This window comes from Bos grunniens, chromosome 11 (genome assembly GCF_055505025.1).
Source record: "Bos grunniens cultivar Pamir isolate PY7600 chromosome 11, Bosgru_T2T1.0, whole genome shotgun sequence".
NCBI lineage: Eukaryota > Metazoa > Chordata > Mammalia > Artiodactyla > Bovidae > Bos > Bos grunniens.
In genome coordinates this window covers 94,433,237-94,459,972 of record NC_141175.1, presented here as the reverse complement: position 1 = coordinate 94,459,972, position 26,736 = coordinate 94,433,237, and the positions used below count along the sequence as shown (strand labels likewise).

At 48.4% G+C, this 26,736-nt stretch overlaps 1 protein-coding gene across 23 annotated transcripts in view; it reads right to left on the bottom strand.

Annotated features, from left to right (window-relative positions):
* DYSF (dysferlin) overlaps window positions 1-26,736 on the bottom strand; it is a 225,180-nt gene that overhangs the window by 162,136 nt on the left and 36,308 nt on the right. For 12 of the 23 annotated variants that reach the window (XM_086323838.1, XM_086323848.1, XM_086323841.1 and 9 more), the window contains exons 4-7: window positions 10,788-10,893; window positions 2,861-2,975; window positions 1,614-1,706; window positions 1,064-1,275 (exon numbers count right to left, since the gene is read on the bottom strand). In XM_086323838.1, coding sequence (XP_086179964.1) covers window positions 1,064-1,275; window positions 1,614-1,706; window positions 2,861-2,975; window positions 10,788-10,893 — 526 coding nt within the window. The remainder of the gene's footprint in view (window positions 1-1,063; window positions 1,276-1,613; window positions 1,707-2,860; window positions 2,976-10,787; window positions 10,894-26,736) is intronic. The other 11 variants (XM_086323846.1, XM_086323850.1, XM_086323857.1 and 8 more) reach the window with 1 other exon arrangement.

Genomic DNA, 26,736 nt, shown 5'->3' with positions numbered 1-26,736 from the left:
AATAATAAATTAAAATTCTGTCTCTCAGGCAAACACGAAAGTGAAAGTGTTAGTCACTCAGTAGTGTTCAACTCTTTGTGACCCCATGGACCATAGCCCACCAGGCTCTTGTGTCCATGGGATCTTTCAGGCAAGAAGAGTGAAGTGGGCTGCCATTTCCTTCTCCAGGCTATCTTCCTGACCCAGGGATCAAATCAGGGTCTCCTGCATTGCAGGCAGATTCTTCACTGTCTGAGTCATCCGGGAAGCAGGCAAACATTGTGGGTTATAACTAAAACTTTTCTGAAATTACCACAATTTGGAACTGAAATATAGTTTTATAATTCATTGCATTTAATAAATATTGATGTTTCCTGTTTTTAATTGTTAAAATAGTTCTGAAGTTAAATATCACTAAATGCAATTATATCAAAATGGAAAATTCTGTAGAAAAGAAAAAAAAAAAAAAAACAACAAGAAAAAGACCCAAATTAAATGAGAGAGGTTTTTGGATAAAAATAAGTCAAAGGGTTGGTTTTCATAGTTTTATTCTGTGACAAGCTTGAACAAATTCAAACTGCACATGACCTTCAGGAAAACCATGACTGTTAACAGGGGGAACGGATAGAGAAAGAAAGACAGGCAGAGCTTCTTAGATTTGGGGATCTTGTTCAAATGCAGATTGAGTCAGTGGGTCACGTTGAGTCATGCCCCCAGGTGACAGCCATGCTGTTCGTCACTTTGAACAAGTATTCCCAGCCAGTATTCTTGCCTGGGAAATCCCGTGGACAGGGGAGCCAGAGCACTGGCTAGGGGGCATCTGGCTGGGCAAACAGGTAACAGCTGTGGTGATGCTGGCGCTCTGCAGTGACGCCCCCCCACCCCCTGCCTTTTTTTAAGAGTAAAACCAGGGGCTGGGCAGAGGCTTTTTCTAGAGGCCCCAAGACATGGCCTCCCCATCGAGCGTTTGCCCAGGACCCAGGGGAACCAGACTCCCCTCTTAGGACCTGCCCCACGGCTACACAGACAGGTCTAATGCTGGCCTCAGAGGCTGCCTCTGGCTGAAGGAGGATATCGCGGTCACCTGGAAGTCCTGCGGCTTGTCCGACAGAGGCTTGCTGGGCGCAGGCGCGCTTCTCTTCCTTCCCGCTCCGGGGTGGTAGGGGGGCGGATGGGAAGGTTGTTTCTTCGGGGTGCTGGGGGCCCCCGGGCCCAGAGCCCCGCTCTGGTCCAGGAATGGCTCGGCCTCGTCTCCCGTGAGCCCCTGGTCCTCAGTGTCCTCCTCTCCTCCTGTGTCTGGAGGAGAGGGTTGTAATGAGGCTGGGTCCCTCTGGCCCCTGGGTCCCAGCTGACGGCAGACCCGATGGCCCAGCACCCACCTCCCCCGCCCCTCTCTTTCCCCAGCGGTCAGCCAGGATGGATGAGGGAGAAGAAGAAGAGCTTCCAACAGCTGAAACTTGAGGGGGGTCAGTCCGGTTAGCAGGCAGGAGGAGACAGAATGGCCCCAGCCCTCCCCACCAGGACCTGCAGGAGGAGCCCTCCTGGCTGCCTCGCCCCGCTCTGGGGAGCTGATGGCGGCAGCTAGTGAGCTGGTTACGGGCACGAGGGCCGGCACAGCCCAGCCCGCGTCTCACCCGTGGGGGCCAGCCACTTCCTTCCAGAGTGTCTTGTGTCCACGGTGCTGTCACTGAGCAGGGACCAGGTCTCGGCCAGGCTCTGGCCCCCACCTGGCACATGGGCAGGGCACAGCCCCAGAAGGGGAGGGAGCTGGTGAGGGAAGCCAACCCAGGGCCCCCCACCCCACCAGCCCTGCCCGCCCCGCCTGCCCCTGCCCGACACAAAGCTCCGGAACAGGTGCCCTGTCTGTCCAGACGGACCTTCTCGCCACCTTCGGGGCAGAGCCTAACTTTGTCAGATCCACCTCAAAGTGGTCCCAGCACATTTGGGACCCTCGATCTCTCCATCTCGTTCACCAGGAGCACCTCCTTCTTCCTCCCTCAACCCCAGTCCAGAGGGATCACCCCACCTCTGAGCTCAGACAGTGCCAAGGCCAACAAGAGGGGCCCCGCTCTGCCTCCCCCACCAGGAGCCCCACACGGGCCCCAGGAGGGGCTCAGGGCACACCTGGGATGGGTTCCCTTCACCAAGGGACAAAGGCTGGAATCTTTCCCAGGGGCAAGACCCCACCCGGCCCATCTGTGTGCTTCCTACTCACTCCAGCAGGCTGAACTGTCATGTCCCCCCCAGCCACCACTGACAAGCCAGCCACCCGGGCTGGTCCTCACTTCACAGGGCCAGGAGAGGTAGGTAAAGGGCAACTGTGAGGCTTGGTCAGTCTGCTCACTTTTCACAAATAATAAACTGTAGGCCCAGAGGGGGAGTGACTGGCCCGAAGCCACACAGCTACTTGGTGTCAAGGCAAGACAGGAACTCATCCCCTGACATCAGCTCAGGGCTCTCAGGGAAAGTCCAACTCTTTCGCCACATGTCATTGCTAAAGACCTGCAGCGTGCTGGGCAGCGGGCAGGGCTCAGGCATCTCCTAGGATAGACCTGCTCCCCAGCACAGGCCCGCCCTTTAAAATTCCCACCTCTCTGGAGCTGCAGAGGGCCGGGTACCCAGCATCCTCACAACACCCTCCCTAAACAGCTGGCGCTGGGAGGACGTCCTCACGCTAACCCTAGTGGCACCTACGGGGCATGCCTCCTGCTGCTTTATTTTGTAAGACAGAAGTCAGTTCTACAGACTTCCCACCCACCCACGGCCTCTCTTCGCCAGGCCCGGGCAGCCCCCAATCTAGGAAGGCACCCCCTTCCCAGGCTCAGGTGCCACCACTAGGCTTATCCCCCCAGCCCTGCCAGGGTGAGGGTGGGCTCCTCACCAGCCACCATATCCATGTCAGGCAGAGTCGGGGAGGGTTCCAGAGGTGTTAAGGGTGGGAAGGTGGGCACGGCTCCAGGCAGTGGCGTGTAGGACACCTGCAGGACCAGCGAGGCCTGGAACAGATTGGGGTGAGAGGGCAGCGGGTTACTGTGTTGGCCTCCGACCACCACCCTCCAGCATGCTTCCTGTTCCTGCATCCCTGTTCCTTTCCTCCAAACCAGGAATGGAGTCTGGTTTGCAAGAGGCTCAGCAAAGCCACCCCCAGGGGCCCATCAACATAGTCATGTGGTTAGGAGCACTGAATCTGGAATCAAGTTCCACCACTCAGAAGCTGGGTGACTTTGGCAAGATCTGAAACCTCTCTGGGCCTCAGTTTCCTCATCTGTAAAATGGGGGTGGTGACAGCAATAGCACTTTCGGCATAGGGTCAAATGAGGATTAAATTAGTGAACTGAATGCCCAGCAAGCTTCTATAAATGCATCAGTGAATGAACTTCACCTGCAGGATTTTTCAACTCTCAGCTTACGCCCATCTTCAGAAAAAAAAAGCCCCCTTGGCCACTCTGCTCAGTCAAGGGTCCTCCCCTGTTTCTCCACAGACAGCTCAGCCTCTCTCTGCTCAGGCCCAGATAGCAGTGAAAGGATGAGGCCCTCTTTCCTCCCAGAAGCAACCCCCAGATGCTCTGGCTTTGATCAGCGAGGAGGGGTGACCCATCAGGCCGTTCACACGGACGGGGGAGGCTGCCTTGTGCCCCCACCCCAGCCAAGCCCACCAGGAGACCAACACCCTTCAAAGGGCCTGAAGAAAAGGTACAGCCACGGCAGGCTCTCCAGCGTTGCTGCTCCCAGGGCAATGGAGGCCTGAGCAAGCCTTCCCTGGTCCAGCAGGCCTCCTGGGGCAGCCTTTTAATCCATCAGAGTAAGAAAAACTCCAAAGCATGAAAGTTTCAGAATGTAAAAGAAAATAAATTGCATAATCCCACCATTATTCACATTTTGATATAATTCTCTCCAATCTTTTTAAATGAATAATGTTCAGCTCTGCTGCTGCTAAGTCGCTTCAGTCGTGTCCGACTCTGTGCAACCCCGCAGACGGCAGCCCACCAGGCTCCCCCGTCCCTGGGATTCTCCAGGCAAGAACACTGGAGTGGGTTGCCATTTCCTTCTCCAATGCAGGAAAGCGAAAAGTGAAAGTGAAGTCGCTCAGTCATGCCTGACTCTTAGCGACCCCATGGACTGCAGCCTACCAGGCTCTGCTGTACATCAAATATTTTTCTTTTACTTCATATGAGACAATAAGCATTTCCCCAAATTTTGATAAACTCTTTATAAATATAACTGTTAATGATGCATAATATCTTCTGTGAATCTAGTGAATTAATATATCTAGTGAATTACTCAGTGTAATTCACTAGACAGCCATCTCTGCTGAGTAATGTTAGGGATGTCCGGAAACCCTTGGAGCGAATCTTGGTCCTGAGATGGAAGGAGCTCACAGTCCTGGGTGTATCCAGCTCTGGAGCTTGAACCCTTCAGGCTGGGGCCTGGACTTGGGCAGCCAGGTTAAGGGAGAGCAGGGCGGGGGTGTGTGTGGTGGGTGAGGAAGGGTGCTCAGAACACTGAGGAAGGAGGCTGGACGCAGTTCGCCATCCCAGGAGCCCTAGTAGGAGGCCCAGCAAGGCAATGAGACCCTTAAGTCCCAGATCCAAGGCATTATCCTAACGGCCGTGCAGGTTCCTCAACCACCACCAGGTGTCGCCACTTGAGCTGCCAGCGCGCCCCCAACCCCAAGCTCTAGCGACACAAAGAACAGGCGCTCAGGCGGCCCCAGATAACCAGACCCGCCCACAGCCACGCCCATCTCCCTGAGCCGCCAATTCAGGTCTGGGGTGGCCTTTCTTCATTTCATCCAAAGGCAATTTGGGCTCTTCGGAGCAGTAACGAATTCCAGGGTTAGGCCAGAGAAGGTAGATGACCCAGGAACATCTATTTTTGTGCCAGAAAACAAGGAAATATTCAAAGAAATATAGAAACGTGCCAACAGGACCTTTTGACATGTTTTGCTATTTTAAACATGAAAATGAATGATGATGGTAAGAAACTAAACCACTGAATAAAACAGGAATATATGAATCCATATAGAAATAAATGAATAAATACGACAGGAGGACCCTTTTTCTTACAGTGGAATGCCAGATGATTAATGCAGAAAAAAATTAATAATTGATTTAAGAAACCACCATTTGGCAAGCATCGAAGCAACAATCCAACCAAGAAATAACAGTGAGTGTTAAACCTGCTGGATAAATATTAGATACGGAACAAAGTATTTAGAGTCACAAAGCACCTTCCCCCTGTCCCCAAATCCTTATTAGAAAGGGGAATGGATGCAAGATTGGTGGAGAAACCCAGCAAATGCCAGGTGATCAAATGATCCAGGGTAATCACACAGAAATGAAACAAATCAAAATCCTGCCACTCTAGGACATGATGGGGTCAGCACAGCATTGCGGTGTTCTATTCCTGCCAAATATAAACACCCTAAATCTAATTGTAGGCAGCTTCTTTACCAGCTGAGCCACAAGGGAAGTCCAAGAATACTGGAGTGGGTAGCCGATCCCTTCTCCAGCAGATCTTCCTGACCCAGGAATCGAACTGGGAATCCTGCATTGCAGGCAGATTCTTTACCATCTGAGCAATCAGGGAAGCCCAGTCATGAGGAAACAGCAAGCAAATATGAACAGGGGGACATCCTACAGGAAAACTGGCCTGGATTCCCCAAAGTCTCGAGGTGACAAGGTTATAAAAGTCAGACTGAGGGATTCTCCCAGGGAGATGGGGACTAAAGAGATGGAAACGACTAACACAACACATGATCCTTAATTGGATCCTTTTATTATAAAGGGCACTGTTGATAAAACTGATAAAACTTGAATGAGAATCTGTGGGTTCAATGGTAGTGTCACGTCAACATTAATTTCCTCTTTTTGAAGCTTTCGTTGTGGTTATGTAGGAGAAAGTCCTTAATCAGGGAAAATACACACTAAATTCAGGATGAGGAGTCAGGAGAAGGAATCAAATGGCTTAGAACAAAATATTCTTTCAACCACTTTTGCAGCTTTGCTGAATCTTAAATTATTTTAAAATAGAAGTTTCTGAAAATCTGAGAAATTTGCTTCTGCTATAACCACACGAATCTCATTTAACAGAGATGAATGAAGCCCCCCTACATGTGGTGGCTAAGGGCTTCTGACCCCAGGACCAGATTCCTTTGAAGAACAAGAACTTCCTGTTTCTCAGGGCTCACCTTGCCCAGCCACCATCCTTCACCACCTGGGGGCTTCCGGTACATCATCTCTGTGCAGAAGTGGAGCCGTGTGAGTGTAACTGCTCCACGCTGTGGACTGGGTGCCATTAGCAGTAGCCTCTGAAGCCCAAGACCATCCAAGTAATCCCTCCCCTCCTGGAGTTTCCTGAGCATCAGATCTCCACACTGAGAGCCTCCACCAACCTCCTGAAGACTTAGCAACATGCCGGTGGCTCCAGGCACGTGAAGAGACCTCAGGCACAAAGCCAGTTCCATCTTTTACATGCCCATCAAGGAGCAACAGGAACATTCCTGGCAGCTTCCAAGGACCTAGAGCCCAGGATCTAGAATAGATCTCGCAGCAGGGGGCAAGCTCCAGGGTCCACTGCTTCATGCCCAGGGTTGGTTAATTCTGGAGACCTCTAGCTCTATTGAGAGTTAGGGAAACAGGGCCTGTCTGTGGGCCTCACTCAGGGTCAGGACCTCCCATCCTCACTGGGACATCATATCTCATAGCCTGTCCCCTTCTCTAGACATAACTAGAGCTGAGATTCTCTTTCTGTGGGATATATGTGAGCCCCATGCTCTCCTAGACAGTGACCCTGGCCCCCAGCCCCCAGTGGGACCCTCTTTAAGGCCCTCCATATCGAGGCACTCCATCTGACAGCCCTGTCCCTCAGCTCCTCAGCCCCAGCACCACCACGCATGCATCCTGTCACAGGCCATTATCAGTCAGTCATGAGCCCATCAAAGCATGCTGCCCTGGAGCAGGTAACCTCAGTTACATGGTCTGCTATCTGGGACTCACAGTCAACAATACCACAGAATTCTGGAAGGTCCTGTCTGGCCCGCAGGCTAAGAGGGTCCAGGAAACCAGGACACCAGGAAAGGCAAAAAGACAGACAGCCTCATCAGATCCTCCTACAGGTTACAGGCCCCAACTCCCGGATCCTTTGCCTACCCTGCCGTGTTCAGCCCCACTGCTCACTCCCTGCTTGCTGGGCCACAGCCCTCCAACCCTGAGCTTAGGAAGACCAACCCTGGACCCACCCACCCCCACCGCTCCCAACACACTTCACACGCCTGGGTCACATTTACATTTCCCTCAGACAACACCCAGAAGCTGGCAGGAAGATAAGATGCGGTCCTGAGGTGGGGCAGGGGTGGCTGGCGGCATCTCGGTCACTTGAAGGATACTCAGGGATTCACCAGAGCACCTCAGTGCCTGCTCCCAACATGCAGGGCCCATCTGGCTCCCCGGCCCATCCCGCCACTGGGTTTCATGCGCTCTTCTCACCCAGCGGGTTTCCCTTTCTGATCAGACTCTAGCTTGTAAGGCTGAGGAGCTACTGACATGGTTTTCATGGTGTATCATCCACACCCTCATCAGTAAGCTGCAATGGAAACACATTTGTGAGTATGTTGCTCTCCTTTATGTGTGTCCAGTGCCCTCGTGGGCCTAGAGACTCCCCCAGGACAAGGGTAGTGTTGTCCACTTCAGGCTAGAGGCGTCTGGATAAAGTTGGCATCTTTTCGTGGCACACAGCCCAGTGTGCCACGTCTGAAGGGACTTGGGTGAGAATGACAGGCAGGTGGAGCCCACAGGCCAGCCCACTGCAGGCTCCCCACCCTCCTCCTCAGTCTTGCTGGGTTTCCTAACGATCCCACAGTCAGCCTCACAATCTCCCATCACACCATCAGCAGCTTCCTTTGGCCCTCTGAGGTCGTCTGAGCCACAGCTAACTGGGGATGTCTGGCAAGCTCTGCCCGCCAGACTCAGCCCAGAAACCAACCTCAGAAAATAGCCAGTGAGAATCCACAGCTGCTGACGGGGCTCTCCGTCCCTCTGACCACATCCCCTGCTCTGTGTGCTCCTGATTGCCATGCAACCAGCCCCAGGCCCCAGGCCCGGGTGGGGAGTCCCAGTTCAGAGGGTCTCGGGACCTGCCTGGGGCTGCAGTGGAACTCAGCTCTATCACAGAAGCTAGAGGGTGGTCCCAGACACTCTCCACAGGCCAGAGACACCTCTTGGGCTGAAGGGAAGGAGGTACCAGGCTATACTGCAATTTATAAGACATATATTGCGTCACTGAGACGACCAAAGCATATTTTTCATATATAATTGGTCTTTGTCCACATTTCCTGGCTTACAGCTCCCCAAACTCTTGGAATTTCCTAAGTGTTGAGAGTATCAAAGGTATCTCTTGTTATGTTAATGCGGTAACTTCTGGACCTCATCTGAGGCTGGAGCTGATTGCCAGGAGGACCAAACCTGTGACTGGAGGGTTGTAACTTCAGTCTTGCCCCTAACCTCCAAGGATGAGAGAGGGGCTGGAGGTTGAATCAATCACTGATGGCCAGTGATTTAATCAACCATGCCTATGCAATGAAACCCCGAAAGGATGTGATTCAGGGAGCTTCTGGGTGGAGACTGGGGAGCGTGGTGCTCCTGGAGAGAGCATGAAGCTTTGTGCTCTTCCCTGGACCTTGCCCTGGGTGTCTCTTCTGTCTGGCTATTCCGTAGATATATCCTTTTATAATAAACCCATAATCCAGCAAGTAAAATGTTTCCCTGAGTTCTGTAAGCCACTCTAGCAAATTCCCTGAACCTGAGGAGGAGGTCCTGGGAACCTCTGATCTATAGCCAGTTGCTTAGAAGCACAGGTAACAGCCTGGGCTTGCCACTAGCATCTGAAAGGGGGCGGGGGCAGGCCTGAGCCCTTAACCCTCGGGATCTGCTGCTATAGCCAGGTAGATGGTGTCAGAATTGAGTTGAATCATTGCTACCCAGCTGGTATCTGGGCATTGCTGATTGGCATGGAGAAGCCTCCACACACACACACACATTGGAGGTGGGTCCAGGAGGTGGGTCCGGGAGGGACCCCGTGTTCCACTCCCACCCATCACCTTCTGGCTCTCACACCCTTCTTGGAGACATGGTCTGGGACGGAGTGGCAAGCTCCGCAGACAGCCAGGAGTCCCAGCCCAGGGAAGAGAAGGCAGTCAGCTCCTTGCTGGTGCTTGGGAAGTGCAGACAGAGTGCCAGAACACAGCGAGAGGAGGTGAGGTGAGGCAGCTGGGGAGTCACAGCCAGGCTCAGCCCCATGGTCGGTGTCTCAGGGGCTGGGGGGGCCCTTGAGCTAGAGGGGAGCAGGGGCGGGCAGGCTGGCAGAAAACACCAATGTCACAGATGCACAGAGGGTGTGAGAGAAGAGAGGTTTGAGCAGCTCAGTCAGGAAGTGAAAGACTCTGGTTGGAGGCACTGGGGGCCTGACACACGGCAAAGTGGGCAACCCCCATCCCTGAGAGCAGGGGGAAACCACCAGGCAGATCCCCTGACTCCAAACACCTGTGTCCCCTGCTGCCTCGATGCCCTCCTTGACTCCTCCATCAGTGCTCGGCGTCTCCGGAGCCTGCCCTGGCCATCTTCAGGATCCCCAGAAGGGCCAGCTCAGAAGTCTCAGAAGTCCTAGAGCTCTTCCTGAAGAGCTCCAAGGGAGGACAAAAGGGATTCAGCAGGCGATGCACTCTGCACGGACTAGAATGTTCTACCAGTGAGCACTGTCTGAGACAGGGATGGATTCTCTAAGAGACATTTCCCCATCAGAGAAGAATCCCAGCCTTGAGGAGCCTGAGACATGGTTCGGGAAAACTCCAGTATCAGAAGGGCAGTGACCCCAGAGTCCACTCAAGTCCCTTCAACTGCTGAGAGTTGGGAGACACACCCCCTGATTCGTCCCCATCTGGACACTGATTCACCGTGTGACTTCAGTCACTCACTCTCTTCCTCCAGCTCCCAGTTCCAAGCAGTGCTTCCACTCTCTAGAGCTCTGCCCAGACCGGCCACTTCCTGACTCACCAAGCCAGCCAAGAGCCCCCAGCCTCACACACACTCCACTCGGCAAGGTGGCCACACTCTGAGAGACTCCCCAGGACCCCACCGAGAGGAAGTATTTCCAAATCGATAGACTCCCCAGTGCATGCTGGGAGGTGGGGCTGACCCAGAGGAAAGGTCAGGAATTCTACAGACCATGAAGAAAGGACCCTGCAGGGTATATTTAGCTCACTAAAAATAACGGAAGGCCGGGGATGAGGGCTGGGAATTGTCTGGGAGGGCTAGGAGAACACTGGGAAGGCTGGGGGAGGAGCAGGATGAACAATGGTGGACGGTAGGGGGGTCTGACAGGTCCCGGCGGGCAGGGGAGGGGGATGTCTGCCTCCCTCCCGCTGTGATCTGTGACCCAGATGACTCAGCTATTCCAGACCCGAAGAAGGGCCTGGATGATAAGGAAGGACTACCAGGGAGATTGGGGTGCCGTAAGCAAGGCCTCCAGGAAGCTTGGGAAGGCATCAGGTTTCCAGTGAAACACCAGTCCCAGGAGGTGACCCGGGGCAGACTGGTGTGAGGCAAGGCTGGCTCGAGCCCTGCTGGTGGGGCCCAGCTCCCTCTTCTGCCCCTCCCATCCTAGCCACCCCTGGGCCCCTCCTGAGCACCCAGAGCTTCAATCAGGGTGGGGTAGGCCTGGGTGCTGGGGGCTGGACCTTGACACATGACTGGGGTCAGAGAGCAAGGCCTCTGACAGAAACCGGCCGGATACAGAGGCCAGTGGACACTTACCCCTGTGGGCTGCTTCTTGGTGTCCAGCAGTGGGGCATTGAAGCTGGCAGACAGGCTGGGGGTGGCGAGGACTTCCCGGAGGGGGATGTTGGCTTCCCCCAGGAACCTGAGAAGAGAGAAAAGTAGAAAGTCAAAAAGCAGCCAAATGCGCCCTGTTCTTCTCCCAAAAACCCTTCATCACTGCCACCTCTCAGATAACCCATGGACAGGCTGATCTGCCTAGAACACCTAGGAACCCTCAGGACTTCCCTTGCAGTCTGCCACGGTTACCCCATCACCAGGCCTGGAAGGCCAGGCCCCTCTCCGGGCACCAGAAGAATAAGAGATGCTTTCCTTTCCCCCAAGGTCAACTTTGAGCCCTTCTGCCCCTCCCCAGAGGCACAACCTCACGACCCCATGTGCCTGGGCTGTCCTACCCTTCAGACCTAAACAGTCCACCAGAGCAGCCCCTCCTGGAAGCACACCTGCATTCTCCTCTCCCTCCGCAGCTCTCCTGACCTGCCACTACACAGACCTTCCACCTGGTGTCCCCGAGCTGGGCCAGCAAGGAGGGTGAAGGGAAAACACACAGACCCTCCTATCTCCAGACACAGGGAAAGAGGAAAGTTGGAGCGGGGAAGTCTGCCCCACTCCCAGAGGCCCAGGACTATCACCCACACATGCGAGGCCATATCTCTGACCAAGGGGAGAGGGCCCATAAATGGATGGTCTCTTAGGAAAGAGAAGGTCGTCACTTGATGACCAGTGAAGGGACCCTTCAGAGGGGGCCAAGGGAAAAGGTTGTGTCTCTAAGCCAAAAAGTGAGCAAAGTGTGTTCTGCAGCAGTAAGGACATCAGAGCAGCAAGCGGCTTGGTCAGTCAGAACTGCGGCTGTGTCTGCATCCAACTTGGGCATGATTCCGCACCTTACTGTCGGGACCTGAACGACCAGTCACAGATGCGCTTCATCATTTGCTTCATAATTTTTTTCCTGATGGGTAAGTAGCACACCTGTTATCTGGGACCTCCATCTTCCTGGTGTCTACAACACCTGATTCGAAGATGAATTTTTATGACTCATGAAATAAAACTTCCATCTTGACCTAATCAACTAATTGTTAAAACTGGCTGTTCACAATGATGTAGCACTTCACATTCACTTCTACTATCAAGAAACAGAAAGCAGAGAAGGGAGACATGTACATGTATGGCTGAGTCCCTTTGCTGTCCACCTGAAACTACCACATCGTTCATCGGCTATACTTCAATATAAAATAAAAAGTTAAAAAAAAAAAGAAATAGAAGACAACCAATGTTGGCAAGGATGTTGAGGAACCGAAACCCTTGTGGTGAGAAATTGAAACATTGGTTGGAATGGAAAAGGCTGCAGCAACTATGGAAAACAGCAGGGTAGTTCCTCAAAAAGTTAAACACAGAATTACCATATGATGTAGCAACTCCTCTTCCGAGTAGATCCCCGGAAGAATTTAAATCAGGCACTCAAAGAGATACTTGGACACCCAGGTTCATAAAAGCCTTATTCACAATTGCCAAAAGGAGGAAGCAACACAAGTGTGTAACAATAGATGAATAGATAAAATGTGGTAAATGTACACAATGGAGTATTACTGAGTCTTAAAGAGGAGGAAAAGTCTGACACTTGCTACACATGGATGAACCTGGGAGATATTATGCCAAGTGAACTAAGACAGACACAAAAAGACAAATATTGTATGGTGACCTAGAGGGGTTAAATCCATAGGGACAGAAAGCAGATTAGTGGTTATGTGGGGCAGGGGATGAGGGAAGAGGGAGTCATTATTTAGGGGGTACAGAGTTTCAGTCTAAGGAAGATGAAAAGTTCTGGAGATGGATAATGGCAATGGCTGCACAAATTGTAAATGTACTTAACACCACTGAACATCAAAACGGTTAAGTGGTAAGTTTTGTTATGTATGTTTTATCACGATAAAAATAAATTTAAAAACTAGCTGTTTGTGTAAGTTTCTTGGCAATAAAATTCCCTTATCTCCATCCCTCTTGGAACCAGCAGACTCTTAGTTGCTTTGCAAGTTTCTTTGTTAGCAAGGCAATAACCCTGACACATATATGCGTGTGTACATGCTAAATAGCTTCAGCTGTGTCTGATCCTTTGTGAACCTATGGACTGTAGCCCGCCAGGCTCCTCTGTCCATGGGATTCTCCAGGCAAGAATACTGGAGTGGGTTGCCATGCCCTCCTGCAGGGGATCTTCCTGACTCAAGGATCAAACCCACAACTCCTGCGGCTCCTGCATTGCAGGTGGATTCTTTACCACTGAGCCACCGGGAAAGCCCAGCCTGATATTTACTCAAGACCAATTTTTCTAACATTTCTTTACAGAAGATGCCGTAAAAAAGAAAACCACAAGCCCAAAATGGTGTCATTCTTGCTAAAGCCCATAGTACCAAACCTAGATTTAATTATGGGTCTAACTGCAGTTTCAACTTTTCCCAGAAATGTAACCTTAATAGGCCAGTCTGGAGTATTCTGGTCAAGCACCAAAATGGACATCTGTCATGTGGGCCCTCTCTACCCCACCCCCACCACAGCCAGTGGAAGACAAGGTAATCAGCATGATAAACCCTTGCCTGATCCCTTCTCAACTCCCAAAAACTTGATGTCCTGGCTTAAAAATAACCCTTTATTTTCTTTTGTTAATATCTTCTTGCCCCACCCACCTTCTGCCTATAAAACTTTCCATTTTGTACAACCCCGTGGAGCACCTTTCTAGTTGCTTTAAATTCATGAGTCATTGTGAAAGTGGAAGTATTAGACACTCAGTCTTGTCCGGCTCTTTGCAACCCCATGAACTATAGCCTCCCAGGCTCCTCTGTCCATGGAATTCTCCACACAAGAATACTGGAGTGGGTAGCCATTCCCTTCTCCAGGGGATCTTCCCAACCCAGGGATAAAAGCCAGGTCTCCTGCATTGCAGGTGGGCTCTTTACCATCTGAGCCACCAAAGAAGTCCAGTCAATTCATGAGTTATTGAATAGAACCAATTAGATCTTCAGATTTACTTGGTTCAATTTTGTTTTTCAACAAAGCTAAAGGGAGAGGTGTTTGCTAATATTCATTCCAGAGTTCTAAAACCACTCAGGATGCTAGGAATCACATTTTCTAGAATTCAGACTGGTTTTGTTAGGGGAACCGCTGACTGAAACTGACCTACCCTGGCCAGGCCTGACAGTAACCACTTGGCATGAGTTAGCTTACAAAACAGGAGGTCCTGGTAAGGAACACCACCAACCAGAAGAATCAGAGAAAAGTCAAAAGACGGGAGATGCCAGTCCATATGTTCTTTCAACCTTCCAGAATCCTTCTCACTGGACTCCATTTTGGCTGAATGATGCAAACGTCACCATCAGGAAGGACCCTAGTCAGACCGATTAGCCAGAGACAACCGGGAAAAACCCGAGAGTGTGAGTGAGGTAGCAGAGCAGTTTTCCTGGGTTCCCTTACCCTGGTGCTCTCCACCCAGGAGCCCTTCCCAATAAAATCTCTTGCTTTGGCAGCACGTGTCTCCTGGGACAGTTCATTTCCAAGTGTTAGACAAGAGCCCACTATTGGGCCCTGGACGCGGTCCTCCTTCCTGCAACAGTTTGTGTTATGCTCCTTTGCAGAGCAGAGCAGAGCAGGCTTTGCCATAGCTCACTAAGGCAGGCCTCCTGGAGTGTCTCCACCCCAGAGTCAGCAAGAGGAAGGCCCCTGTCACCAGTGTGTTGACTGAAGTGTTCTCACAACCAGAGCAATGTCAAGAATACCAGAGAGTAAGTATAGGGAGCCAGGAATCCATGCTGAAAGCAGACAGGGTAGTGGTCCCTGGGAGAAAGAGAACGAGGAATGGCTTTCTTGACACAACAGAAGCCATTTGGGGCTTAAGTCATTTGATGATCTAAGCCTGGCCACAGTACTTGTCTTTGAACAAGTCTCAATAATAATGATCTTAAGAAAACACAAGGACAAGCTTACCAGGTGAAAGTAATAATAACAAAAATAAATCAATTGTAAAGACTCCCAGTTCTATTTCAATGGTAAAGACTAGCTTAATGCACATTCTTGAGCTGTTTTGCAGTTTAAATACCACTCCTGGGTGCTTATGGTAAAGAATTCACCTGCCAAGCAGGAGACACAAGTTCGGAAAGATCCCCTGGAGAAGGAGATGGCAATCCACTCCAGTATTCTTGCCTGAGAAATTTCGTGGACAGAAGAGCCTGGCGGGCTACAGTCCATGGGGTTGCAAAAGAGTCAGACACAACATAGAGATTAAATAACAGCAACAACTGGGTCAGCTAGAATATAAGGGATAGCGATGTTGACCCTCTCTTACCCTTAGTCCTTCAATCAACTAAAACTTGGACTCTGCCTACTGCCCAAACCCTTTCATGAATATGCATATACCCTTTAGCTTAAAACTTCCCCAATTCTGCTGTTTGGGGAGACACCGCTTTGGGAAACGTTCCCTATGTTCTCCTTACTTGCGGCAAGAAATAAATCCTTCCTTCTCCCTATCTTTGACTCCGTTGTGTCTTTCGGCTCTATACCCGCTAAGAGGCGAACCCAGTTTCTGGGTAGCAATGTGACACTGAAAACCTAGGGCAGCAGAAAGGAGGGACTTGCTTGAGCAGATGGTAGATGGAGGACCCTGCCCTAGAACTTGTGCAACAGAGTCGGTACTGCTAAGAGCTCTAAGGTGGAGCTGGGAGGTCACTAATGAAGTGTGATTCATATATGGCTCGTCCTGGATTTAATCTGACCTTTTGACCTGATGAAGTCATCCAGAACACCTGCCAGAAGCCAAGATATTTATGGGACCTTTACCCTAAAATAACTCAGTGAGAGTCTACCCATCGATCAGACCCCTACCCTGAAACAACTTGTAATACTTAAAGCACAAATATTGTCAAAGTCAACCACAATTCTCTCTGGGCAACTTTTAACAACCTCCAGGCTTTTTGTCTTTATAAGCCCTTCTTTCTCCCAATACGTTCACAGGTACCTGAATTTGTGTCTCCCATATTACATTTTTTTAATGTGTATTTATTTTTGGCAAGGCTGGGTCTTCATTGCTGCTCAGCTTTTCTGTAGTTGCCGTGAGCCGGGCTGCTCCCTAGTTGTGGGCACTGCCCCAAGGGTGCAGGCCACGGGCTTCAGGAGTTGTGGTTCCCAGGCTCTAGAGCACAGGCTCAGTAGTTGTGCCCACAGGCTTAGTTGTCCCAAGGCATGTGGGATCTTCCCAGATCAGGGATCCAACCCTGTGTCCCCTGCATTGGCAGGCAGATTCTTTACCGCTGAGCCACCAGGGAAGCCCCCTGAAATGCAATTCTTAAAATCCCAAATAAACTATTTTCTTATCTGCAGCCTCGTGCATTATTTTCTGGTTGACAAATTTGGTCCCCAAATTCCCAGAGCGGCAGGGCGGGCAAGGGAGCGGAGGGATGGCAGGCCTGGCGGTGCAACCTGGGAGCTGCAGCCGGAACACAGCGGATCGCTGAGCACAGAGCAGCCCAGCCTTCTCTGCCTCCCTCGACGCCCGCGCAGCCCTCCGCCCGGGAGAATTCCCGGAAGCGGGGCGGGAACAATGGGAGGAAATGCAGGAGGAAGCGGTGACGCCACCCCTGCCAGCCCGGGGAACAGGCATCTCTATGGCCTGCTCCTTGGACTGCTTGTTATTTCCTCCCTTTAACGTCTTTCTGGGTCATAAAATACCCCCACCTCCCAGCCCTGCATAGGCCCTGGGGTCAGCCCTTCCGAGGGGCTGGGTGGCTTCACAAGCCCCCAATTCCTCCAGAAGGAAAGTCTGGAGGCAGAATGCCCGTCCCTAAGCCTAAGAAGCCGGCTGTGGGGTCAAGATCCGAGAAAGGCAGAGCATCCTCTGAGTGGGTGGAGGAAGGAGGGAAGAGGGACAGTCTGAGGCTGATGGAGATGGAAAAACCCTGATGGGCCACTCTTCATTCAATCATTTCACTGAGGACAGAGGAGACATGGTGTTATTCAGGGGGATCAGACCTGGGAGGATGCAGACCCTTGAGGAGACTCAACCCATCCTGAGATCAACACTGAGACACAGAACTTAGGGCACCCAGCCTTCTGCATAAGAGAGATGCTGCACACTTGGTGGGTACCAACCTTTAGTGGCAGGCAGGATTCAGTACAAATGAGGCAAGGATGGGCCTGGGGGCCTGGAAGTCAGCTCTGAGTGTGTATGGAGCCCAGTAAGCTGGAATAAAAGCCTGTGAGCCTTGCCCCCCCACCCCCACTCTTCACAGCCTACTGATAGAAAAAGGCGCTGCCCAGCCTCTCCAGACCCCGTCATCCCTCTTGGCTGTGCTGTGTTCTGAAGCCACTGGCATGTGAGGGCACAAGTTTGGGGGCTGAAAGAGCTGCTGCCATCCCAAAGACAGAAAGTGAGGTCAGGAATCAGCATGGAGGAGGGAGGGAAAGGTCAAAAGCAGCTTCCATGTTGACAGGCACACTTTTCCTCATGAAAAAAGAATTCATTCAAACTCATCACCCAGGCAGGTTACTGTCCTGCCAGAAATGGGAGGTGGTGACCTCCAAGTCTGAGCCTTAAGTGGGAGGGTAAGAATTAAGGTGGCCAAGTAAGTTGATTTTAACAAAGCACAAAGAAATCAAAACAATTTTATTTTAAAACATCTGGCCACATACGGGGAAAGAATCTTAAGGAGTAGATATATGTAGTGGGTGACTCAGCATGCTGTACATTTGAAACTGGCACAGCACTGTAAATCAACTATACTGCAATAAAAGTTAAAATAAATAAGTAAATAAATAAAACAGTGGGCCATTTTACATCATTGTTTATAAGAACAAAACACAGGAGGCAACCCAAATGTCAAGCAGAGAAGATGAATAAGTTTAGACATACAACAGAATACCATGTTGTTGCTGAGTCACTAAGTCATGTCCGACTCTTTGCGACCCCATGGACTATAGCATGCCAGGCTTCCCTGTCCTTCACTATCTACAGCTATAAAAATAATGGGAATATTACACTGTAGATTTATAATGTATGGAAATTCTTTGAGATACATTGTTAAGCATATGGATCAATGGAACAGAATATAGACAGCCCAGAAATAAACCCACACCCCTACGGCCAATTAATATTTGACAAAGGAGGCAAGAATAAACAGTGGGAAAAAAGACTGTCTCTTCAGCAAGTGGTATTGGGAAAGTTGAACAGCCACAGGTAAATCAGTGAAGTTAGAACACACCCTCTCACCACAAAAATAAACTCAAACTGGCTTAAAGACATAAGACGTGATACCATACAAGTCCTAGAAGAGATCAAAGGCAAAACATTCTCTGACATAAATCATGCCAATGTTTTCTTAGGTCAGTCTCCCAAGGCAATAGAAATAAAAACAAAAGTAAACAAATGGGACCTAGTCAAACTTACAAGCTTTTGCACATTATGGGAAACAATAAAATGAAAAGAGAAACTGCAGAATGGGGAAAATATTTACAAACAGCACAACCAACAGTGCCTAATTTCCAAACTACACATACAGTTCACACAATTCAACAACAAAAAAGCAAACAACCCAACTGATAAATGGGCAGACAACCTAAACAGACATTTGTCAAAAAAAGAAATACAGATGGCCAGTAGGCACATGGCCTACTGAAATGAAACCTGAAAAGATGTTCAGCATTGCTAATTATTAGAGAAATGCAAATCAAAACTACAATGAGGTACCACCTCACATCAGTCAGAATGGCTATCATTAAAAAGTCTACAAATAAATGACAGCGAGAGTGTGGAGAAAAGGGAACTCTCCTACACTGTTGGTGGGAATGCAAGTTGGAATAGCCACTGTGGAAACCAGTATGGAGGTACCTCAGAAAACTGAAAACAGAATTACATTGTGTGATTATACAGATAATACAGATTACTGTATGATCTAGTAAGCCCACTCCTGGACATGCATCCAGACAAAACAATAATTCAGAAAGATACATGCACCTTTTTGTTCATAGCAGCAGTATTCACAATAGCCAAGACATGGAAACACCCTAAATGCCCATCAACAGATGAGTGGGTAAAGAAGATGTGGTGCACACACACATGAGCACTGCTAAGCTATAAAAAATGAAATAATGCCATTTCACAGCAAGTGAAAGTGAAGTTGCTCAGTCATGCCCACCTCTTTGCAACCCCATGGATTGTAGCCTACCAGGCTCCTCAGTCCATGGGATTTTCCAGGCAAGAGTACTGGAGTGGGTTGCCATTTCCTTCTCCACAGGATCTTCCCAACCCAGGGACTGAACCCAAGTCTCCCGCACTGCAGGCAGACGCTTTACCGTCTGAGCCACCAGGGAAGCCCAACATGGATGCAACTAGAGATTTTCATACTAAGTGAAGTAGGTCAGAAAAAGAATGATGTCATTTATACCACGTGATGTCACTTATATGTGGAATCTAAACTATGATGCAAATGAACCTCTCTGTGAAATAGAATCATGGACATAGAGAACAGATCGGTGGTTTGCCGGAGTCCAGCTCCAGCAGCCAGGGATTCAACCTGAAGGGATGAGCAGTGTCGGCGAGAAACTGAGGCAGCCTCTCAGTTTTCTTGGACTGCCTGTTTATTTCAAGCTTATGATTCTCTTTTATACCTATACAAAAGCATTAGGTCAGAGGTTTGATATTTTCAGTTCCCACTGACCCAGATTTGTTGTCTCCATAAATCATTGTTGCCCCTCAAAAGGAGTTCCTTCCTCAGCAATTCTCTCATCTACTTTTTCTCATGTGTTCTTGTGAATACACTGTAACTCATGCTAATGTCTGGGCTGCATACCACATTCCTCAGTTTATTTCTTATCTTTCTAAGTCCTGTTTGCCCCTCGTATCCTAAGCTCACTATTTCTTAGAAAGGGCTTCCAGCTAATAATCTCTAAAGTCCCTAATTTCTATAAGCTATAGTAGAATATGCTAACATTACAGCAATCCTTAACTCTTTAGCTTCTAACTATTTTAATTATTCCTAAACCCTAAATTCAGCAAACTCCTTTGCCATAAACACTTTCCTCACAAATGGGCTTCAGATAGCAATCCCTCCCATGGCCTCAAGCTACGGCCTGCAGAAGGCTTTGTGCCTTCTCATGCTCCTCTCAAAAACAATAAGCACCTTAATATTCTTTTCAGTCAACTCAGCCGAGGAAAGGAAAAAAACAAGTCAGAATCATAAAGCCTAACTCCTTCATTCCGGGTCCGTGCCTGCGGAACAAAGGGAGGGGGTTAGGGCCATGCCTCCATTTTGTCAGTAATGCCTAACGCGGCTCCCGACAGTGGTTGCCAAGGGGGAGAGGGTTGGGGGGGTAGGTCAAATGGAAGGCTGGGGTTAGTAGATATAAGCTTTTATATACAGAATGGATAAACAACAAGGTCCTACTATATACCACAGAGAATTATATTCAATATCCTATGATAATCATAATGGAAAAGAATATTTTAGAAAAACAGAATATGTGTCTGTGTGTGTGTATATATAGATATAAAATATATATACATGTAAAACTGAATCATTTTGCTGCACAGAAGAAATTAACACAACATTGTAAATCACCTATACTTCAATTTTTTTTAATATTGATTGATTTTTTTTTAAAACATACATTGTTAAGTGTAAAACCAAGTTCAAAAAAGTGTGTATAATATGCTACCTGTTACTTAGAGTAGCCAGAAAGTGTAATGCTGGTTGCCAGAGGCTGGAGGGAGGGGACAATGGGAAGTTACTGTTTAATGGGTATAGAGCTTTAGTTTTACAGATGAAAAGAGTTACAGGGATGGATGGGGATGATGGTTACACAATGCTAATGTATTTAATATCACTAAACTATATATATACTTAAAAATGGTTAAGATGGTAATTGTTATATCTTCAGTTCAGTTCAGTCACTCACTCATGTCCTACTTTTTGTGACCCCATGGACTGTAGCATGCCAGGCCTCCCTGTCCATCACCAACTCCTGGAGTCCACCCAAACCCATGTCCATTGAGTCGGTGATGCCATCCAACCATGTCATCCTCTGTCATCCCCTTCTCCTCCTGCCCTCAATCTTTCCCAGCATCAGGGTCTTTTCAAATGAGTCAGCTCTTCGCATCAGGTGGCCAAAGTACTGGAGTTTCAGCTTCAACATCAGTCCATCCAATGAACACTCAGGACTGATCTCCTTTAGGATGGACTGGTTGGATCTCCTTGCTGTCCAAGGGACTCCCAAGAGTCTTCTCCAACACCACAGTTCAAAAGCATCAATTCTTTGGCACTCAGCTTTCTTTATAGTCCAACTCTCATATCCATACATGACCACTGGAAAAACCATAGCCTTGACTAGACGGACCTTTGTTGACCAAGTAATGTCTCTGCTTTTTAATATGCTGTCTAGGTTGGTCATAACTTTCCTTCCAAGGAGTAAGCATCTTTTAATTTCATGGCTGCAATCACCATCTGCAGTGATTTTGGAGACCAGAAAAATAAAGTCAGCCACTGTTTCCACTGTTTCCCCATCTATTTGCCATGAAGTGATGGGACTGGATGCCATGATCTTAGTTTTCTGAATGCTGAGCTTTAAGCCAACTCTTTAGTTCCTCTTCACTTTCTGCCACAAGGGTGGTGGTATCATCTGCATATCTGAGGTTACTGATATTTCTCCTGGCAATCTTGATTCCAGCTTGTGCTTCTTCCAGCCCAGTGTTTCTCATGATGTACTCTGCATAGAAGTTAAATAAGCAGGGTGACAGTATACAGCCTCGATGTATTCCTTGTCCTAGTTGGAACCAGTCTGTTGTTCCATGTCCATGTTATATTTTACCACAATACAAAAAAGTCTATTTTAATAAATAAATATACTAGCTATTGTGTAAAAATAGGAAAGTCAGAATTTATACTGGTGATTAAGCAATAATATGAGTGATAGAGAAGAAACAAAAAACAGTTATAACCATGAGAGAAAGATGGAACCAGATGGAGAAACAAAGGGCAGAATTTCGCTGCATTTTTTAAAATCATTTCTGGTTTTATAGCTCCTTAATTTTTTTTTACAAACTAAAAAATTGAATTTAAAAATGGAGCATAAAAACATTTTTTAAATTTTATGATTTATTCATTCAACAAATACTTATTTAGCACATCAGACAAAATACTGGGCCTGACCTCATGGAACTTACATTCTACTAACAGCTGCCTGCCTCCTGACTGAGTGTATATTAGATACGTTGCCAAGCATTCTACAACTATACCTGTCACAGCGGTGGGGTGGTGTACTGGTGTTAGTTCATTTTATCTTACAGATGAGGAAACTGGGACTCAGGCATTTAACTTTTCTGATTTCACACAAATAACAGACAGAGCCAGACTCCAAAGGCCTGGCCTTAGACCCAATCATGGACTAGCGGACATACCTCGGAGCCCTGTGAGCACATCATGAAAGACACAAAAAAATCCTTGGTTTGCCTCATCCATGGAAACAGGAACCCAAGCTATAAATTTGATATGGTTCAATCTTTTTCAAAAAAATCTAATTCCGAGATGTATTAATCATGCCTTATTTTCATAACATATTTTGACATCTAAGGCTTTGCTCATTTGGAGAGGCTGCCCTTCCCAGGGCTGGCCAATTCCTAGAGACAGTAAAGGACTCACTGGCAACTGCACCTTTCATATGCAAACCAATCAGTCCAGAGCCCACACCCCCACCACTCCTCTACAGAGTGCTCCCACTCAGCCAACATTCCCCTGCCCTGAAACCCCAGGACCAGGCACACAAAACTCCATGCAGCCCAGCACCCCACAGCCCACTGAAATTATTCAGACCCGCCATCCCTAAGGGTTTCCCTGGTGGCTCAGATGCTAAAAAATCTGACGCAATGCAGGAGACCCATGTTCGACCCACATCAGTATTCTTGCCTGGAGAATCCCATGGACAGAGAAGCCTGGCAGGCTACAGTTCCTTGGGGTTACAAAGAGTCAAACATGACTAAGCGACTAACACTTTCACTCTCACAGCCATTCCTAAACCCACTCACCCTGCCTCAGTTCAGTTCAGTTCAGTCTCTCAGTCACGCTCAACTCTTTGCAACCCCATGGACTGCAGTACGCCAGGCTTTCCTGTCCATCACCAACTTCCAGAGCTTGCTCAAACTCAGGTCCATCAAATCAGTGATGCCATCCAACCATCTCATCCTCTGTTGTCCCCTTCTCCTCCTGCCTTCAATCTTTCCCAGCATCAGGGTCTTTTCTAAGGAGTCATTTCTTCATATCAGATGACCAAAGTATCGGAGCTTCAGCTTCAGCGTCAGTCCTTCCAATGAATATTTAGGATCGATTTCCTTTAGGATTGACTGGTTGGATCTCCTTGCCATCCATGGGACTCTCAAGAGTCTTCTCCAACACCACAGTTCAAAAGCATCAATTCTTCACCGCTCAGCTTTCTTTATGGTCCAACTCTCACATCCATACATGACTACTGGAAAAACGATAACTTTGACTAGATGGACTTTTGTCAGCAAAGTAATGTCTCTGCTTTTGAATATGCTGTGTAGGTTGGTCATGGTTTTTCTTCCAAGGAGCAAGTGTCTTTTAATTTCATGGCTACAGTCACCATCTGCAGTGATTTTGGAGCCCCCCAAAAATAAAGCCTGTCACTCTTTCCATTGTTTCCCCATCTACTTGCCAGGAAGTGATAGGGCCTGATGCCACAATCTTAGTTTTTTGAATGTTGAGTTTTAAACCAGCCTTTTCACTCTCCTCTTTCACTTTCATCAAGAGGCTCTTTAGTTCCTTTTCACTTTCTGCTTACCCCGCCTAGCCCCTTCTTGCCTGAGGAAACCACAGTAAAGGCTCCTGTACGCACTTTCCTCTCACCCCCTCTGCCTCCTGACTGACCCTGGTGCTTCCCAGTGCCTGCCCCTCCTCTAGGGAACTGATGAGAGGCAGGAAGGGAAGGGTCCTGTGTGGGGAACAGGTCTGGCTGAGACCCCAGGAGAAAGCAGCCAGCCAGAGAGAGGCAGCCGGGCCTGTGGCAGGCATGGCTGAGGGAGAGGCTAAGAGAGAGGCTCTTCCACTGAAAGTGGCCTCCATACCTGCAAGGGTGCGTATCCCCCATCAGTACTCCAGGTCTCCCCTCTGCCGTGGTGCCATGAGCTGAAGAATGAACAGGTGCAGCAGTCCAAAGAAGACAACAGCCTCCCACGGGAAAGGCTTCCACAGCCCAGACTGGTAAATTACGAAGGGAGTGCTGGCAATGGAGAACCAGTTCACAACCTTCATGGTAAAGACTGAATCAGTCAAGAGGCACCGGTGGATGTTAAATCTAGAGGGATATTTTGATGAGGAGCAGGATATTTGCAGAGTATTAAAGTGTCTCTTAATATACTTCAAGGAGGAAAAAATAACAATAAAGACACAATGGAAAAATTAGACAATACCTTGACAGGTGATTGAAAACAATATCACCAAGGAGGGATACCATGTATCTCCAGATCCTGAGACAAAACACAACTGTGGCACAAGTAGGAGATAAACTATGACAGATTCCAGCCAGGAGTCAGTAACACAATCTGATCATAAATCTAATTATGAGAAAGACATCAGGCAAACTCCAAATGAGGACTACTCTTTTTTCATTTGAGGAATGTTCAATTTTTTAATTGGGGTATTATACTATTCAAAGCTTCCTGGATGGCTCAGCAGGTAAAGAATCCACCTGCAATACAGGAAACACAGGAGACTTGGGTTCAATCCCCAGGTCAGGAAGATCCCCTGGAGGAGGAAACGGCAATCCACTCCAGTATTTGTGCCTGGAGAATTCCATGGACAGAGGAGCTCGTGGGCTACAGTCCATGAGGTTGCAAAGAGTCGGACATGACTGAGCAACTAAGCACACACACACACACATTATTCAAAAATATAAACCGTCACAACTGTGGAAGTAAACCAAAGTAAAAGAGGTTATGGAAATATGCTGATGAAATTCAGTGTGAGAGTCTAGACTGGAGATCCTCTACAGGAAAAGGGGGTGGGGGAGTTCTATAAAAGACGTAATGTGGCTAGTTGATGGGATTAAAATACAAACAGTAGATTAAAGTAGGCAACTGTGTTAAATTTACTGAAATTGGTAACTTACTGTACTTATGTAAAAAAAAAAATCCCTATTTGTAGGAAATATACATGGAAGTATTTAAAGATAAAGGGCCATGATGAGTAAAACTTATCGTCAAGTGGGAGAGAGAGAAAAGAAGAGGAAGGAGGGAGAGGAGATAGTGGGAGAATAAAAAAATGGAATAGAGCATTATCAGTAAGTGAATCTGAGTAAAGAGTGTGTGAATGTTCTTTGTTCTATTTTTGAAATTTCTCTGGGTTTGAACTTATTTCCCCAAATAAACTCTAGAAGGGTCTCCATGTGTCAGTTTCTCATTCTTTATCTTTTAAACTAAGAAAAAGACATATCAACTAAAAATATATGTATTACCACTCAAACCCATTCATCAATGACTCAGCTGCACCTTCCTCATTAGATTTGGTGAGTTAGCACAACAGGAAAGTCAGATAGCCCCTGACCTGGCAGGACACACCCACACACACACACACACACTCAGGCACACAGACTTGGGGGAAGTTTAAGGACACCGGTGAGGAGACACCATGAGTGGTGGTCCCTCCAGCCATGCATACCTAGCCATGAGGAGCAGGAAATGAGAAGAGCCGGATATTACACACACACACACACACACACCCAGCCTGCCTGGCCTCTGGCGGCCTTCCTGCCAGGATCTGATTCCCCAGGGGTGCCCAGGGTAACTCTAAATAGTTGTCCACTTCAGTCCAAAAAAAGACAAAAGAAAAACTATTCTGAAACCCAGGGATATCCTGAATAGAATCCGGGACAAAATGCATAGGTATAAAAATCCTTGGAAAATAAGGATATGGTCAGTGCTTCTGAGGATGCTGGGAACCAGAGGATGGTGAACTATAAATATTCCTGCCTCAAAACTGCCTCCCGGACTTCCCTAGTGGTCCAGTAGTTAGGAGTCTGCCTGCCAGGCTTCCTGGTGGCTCAGTGGCTAAGTATCCACCTGCCAGTGCAGGGGACACAGGTTCGATCCTTGGTCTGGAAGGATCCCACATGCCTCAGAGCAACTGAGACCATGTGTCACAACTACTGAGCCTACACACTGAAAATACTGAGGCTATGAACCACAGCTGCCAAAGCCTGCACGCCTAGAGTCCCTGCTCCGCAACAAGAGAACCCACCACGAGAAGCCCGCGCGCGGCAACTAGAGAAAGCTCACGTGCAACAACAAAGATCCGGAGCAGTCATAAAGAAATAAATCACCTTCCTCCCAAGGATTCCGGAGGTCAGCCAACTGGCCTGCTGAAACCTGGAAGTGGAACACAGGCCTACTTTCCCCGACTTCTAGCAACAACAGACTGCCTCTCTGCCTTTCTTAATGCCTATGCACACAGGCACATTTGGGTGAACATCCATTCCCGTGTAAGAAAGACACCAGGACAAAGCAACCAATAGAAAGACAGAGAGAAAATACCCTCCACACTTAAAACAGACTGGGGGTCAATATTCCTGACAAGATCCCACGTGTACAAACTACTGGGAATGAGTAAGAAAAAAACAAGCACCTCAAAACAGAAGGACAGGCAACTGACAGAAGAGGAAATACGGGGCGATAAAGACGCCCAACTTTACAAGCAATCAAGGAAACACAGTAGCAAACATAAAACACTGATTTTTTTTTTTTAATACTATTGATAGATGTAAACCAGGACATCTCTTTGAAAAGTCATTTGTCAGAACTGATGAAAATGCTATTTCATTTCTAAGGGCCTATCCTAAAGGAAAAACAGTATAAGAACATAACAACATTTGGTTAAAGATGTTCAGTGAA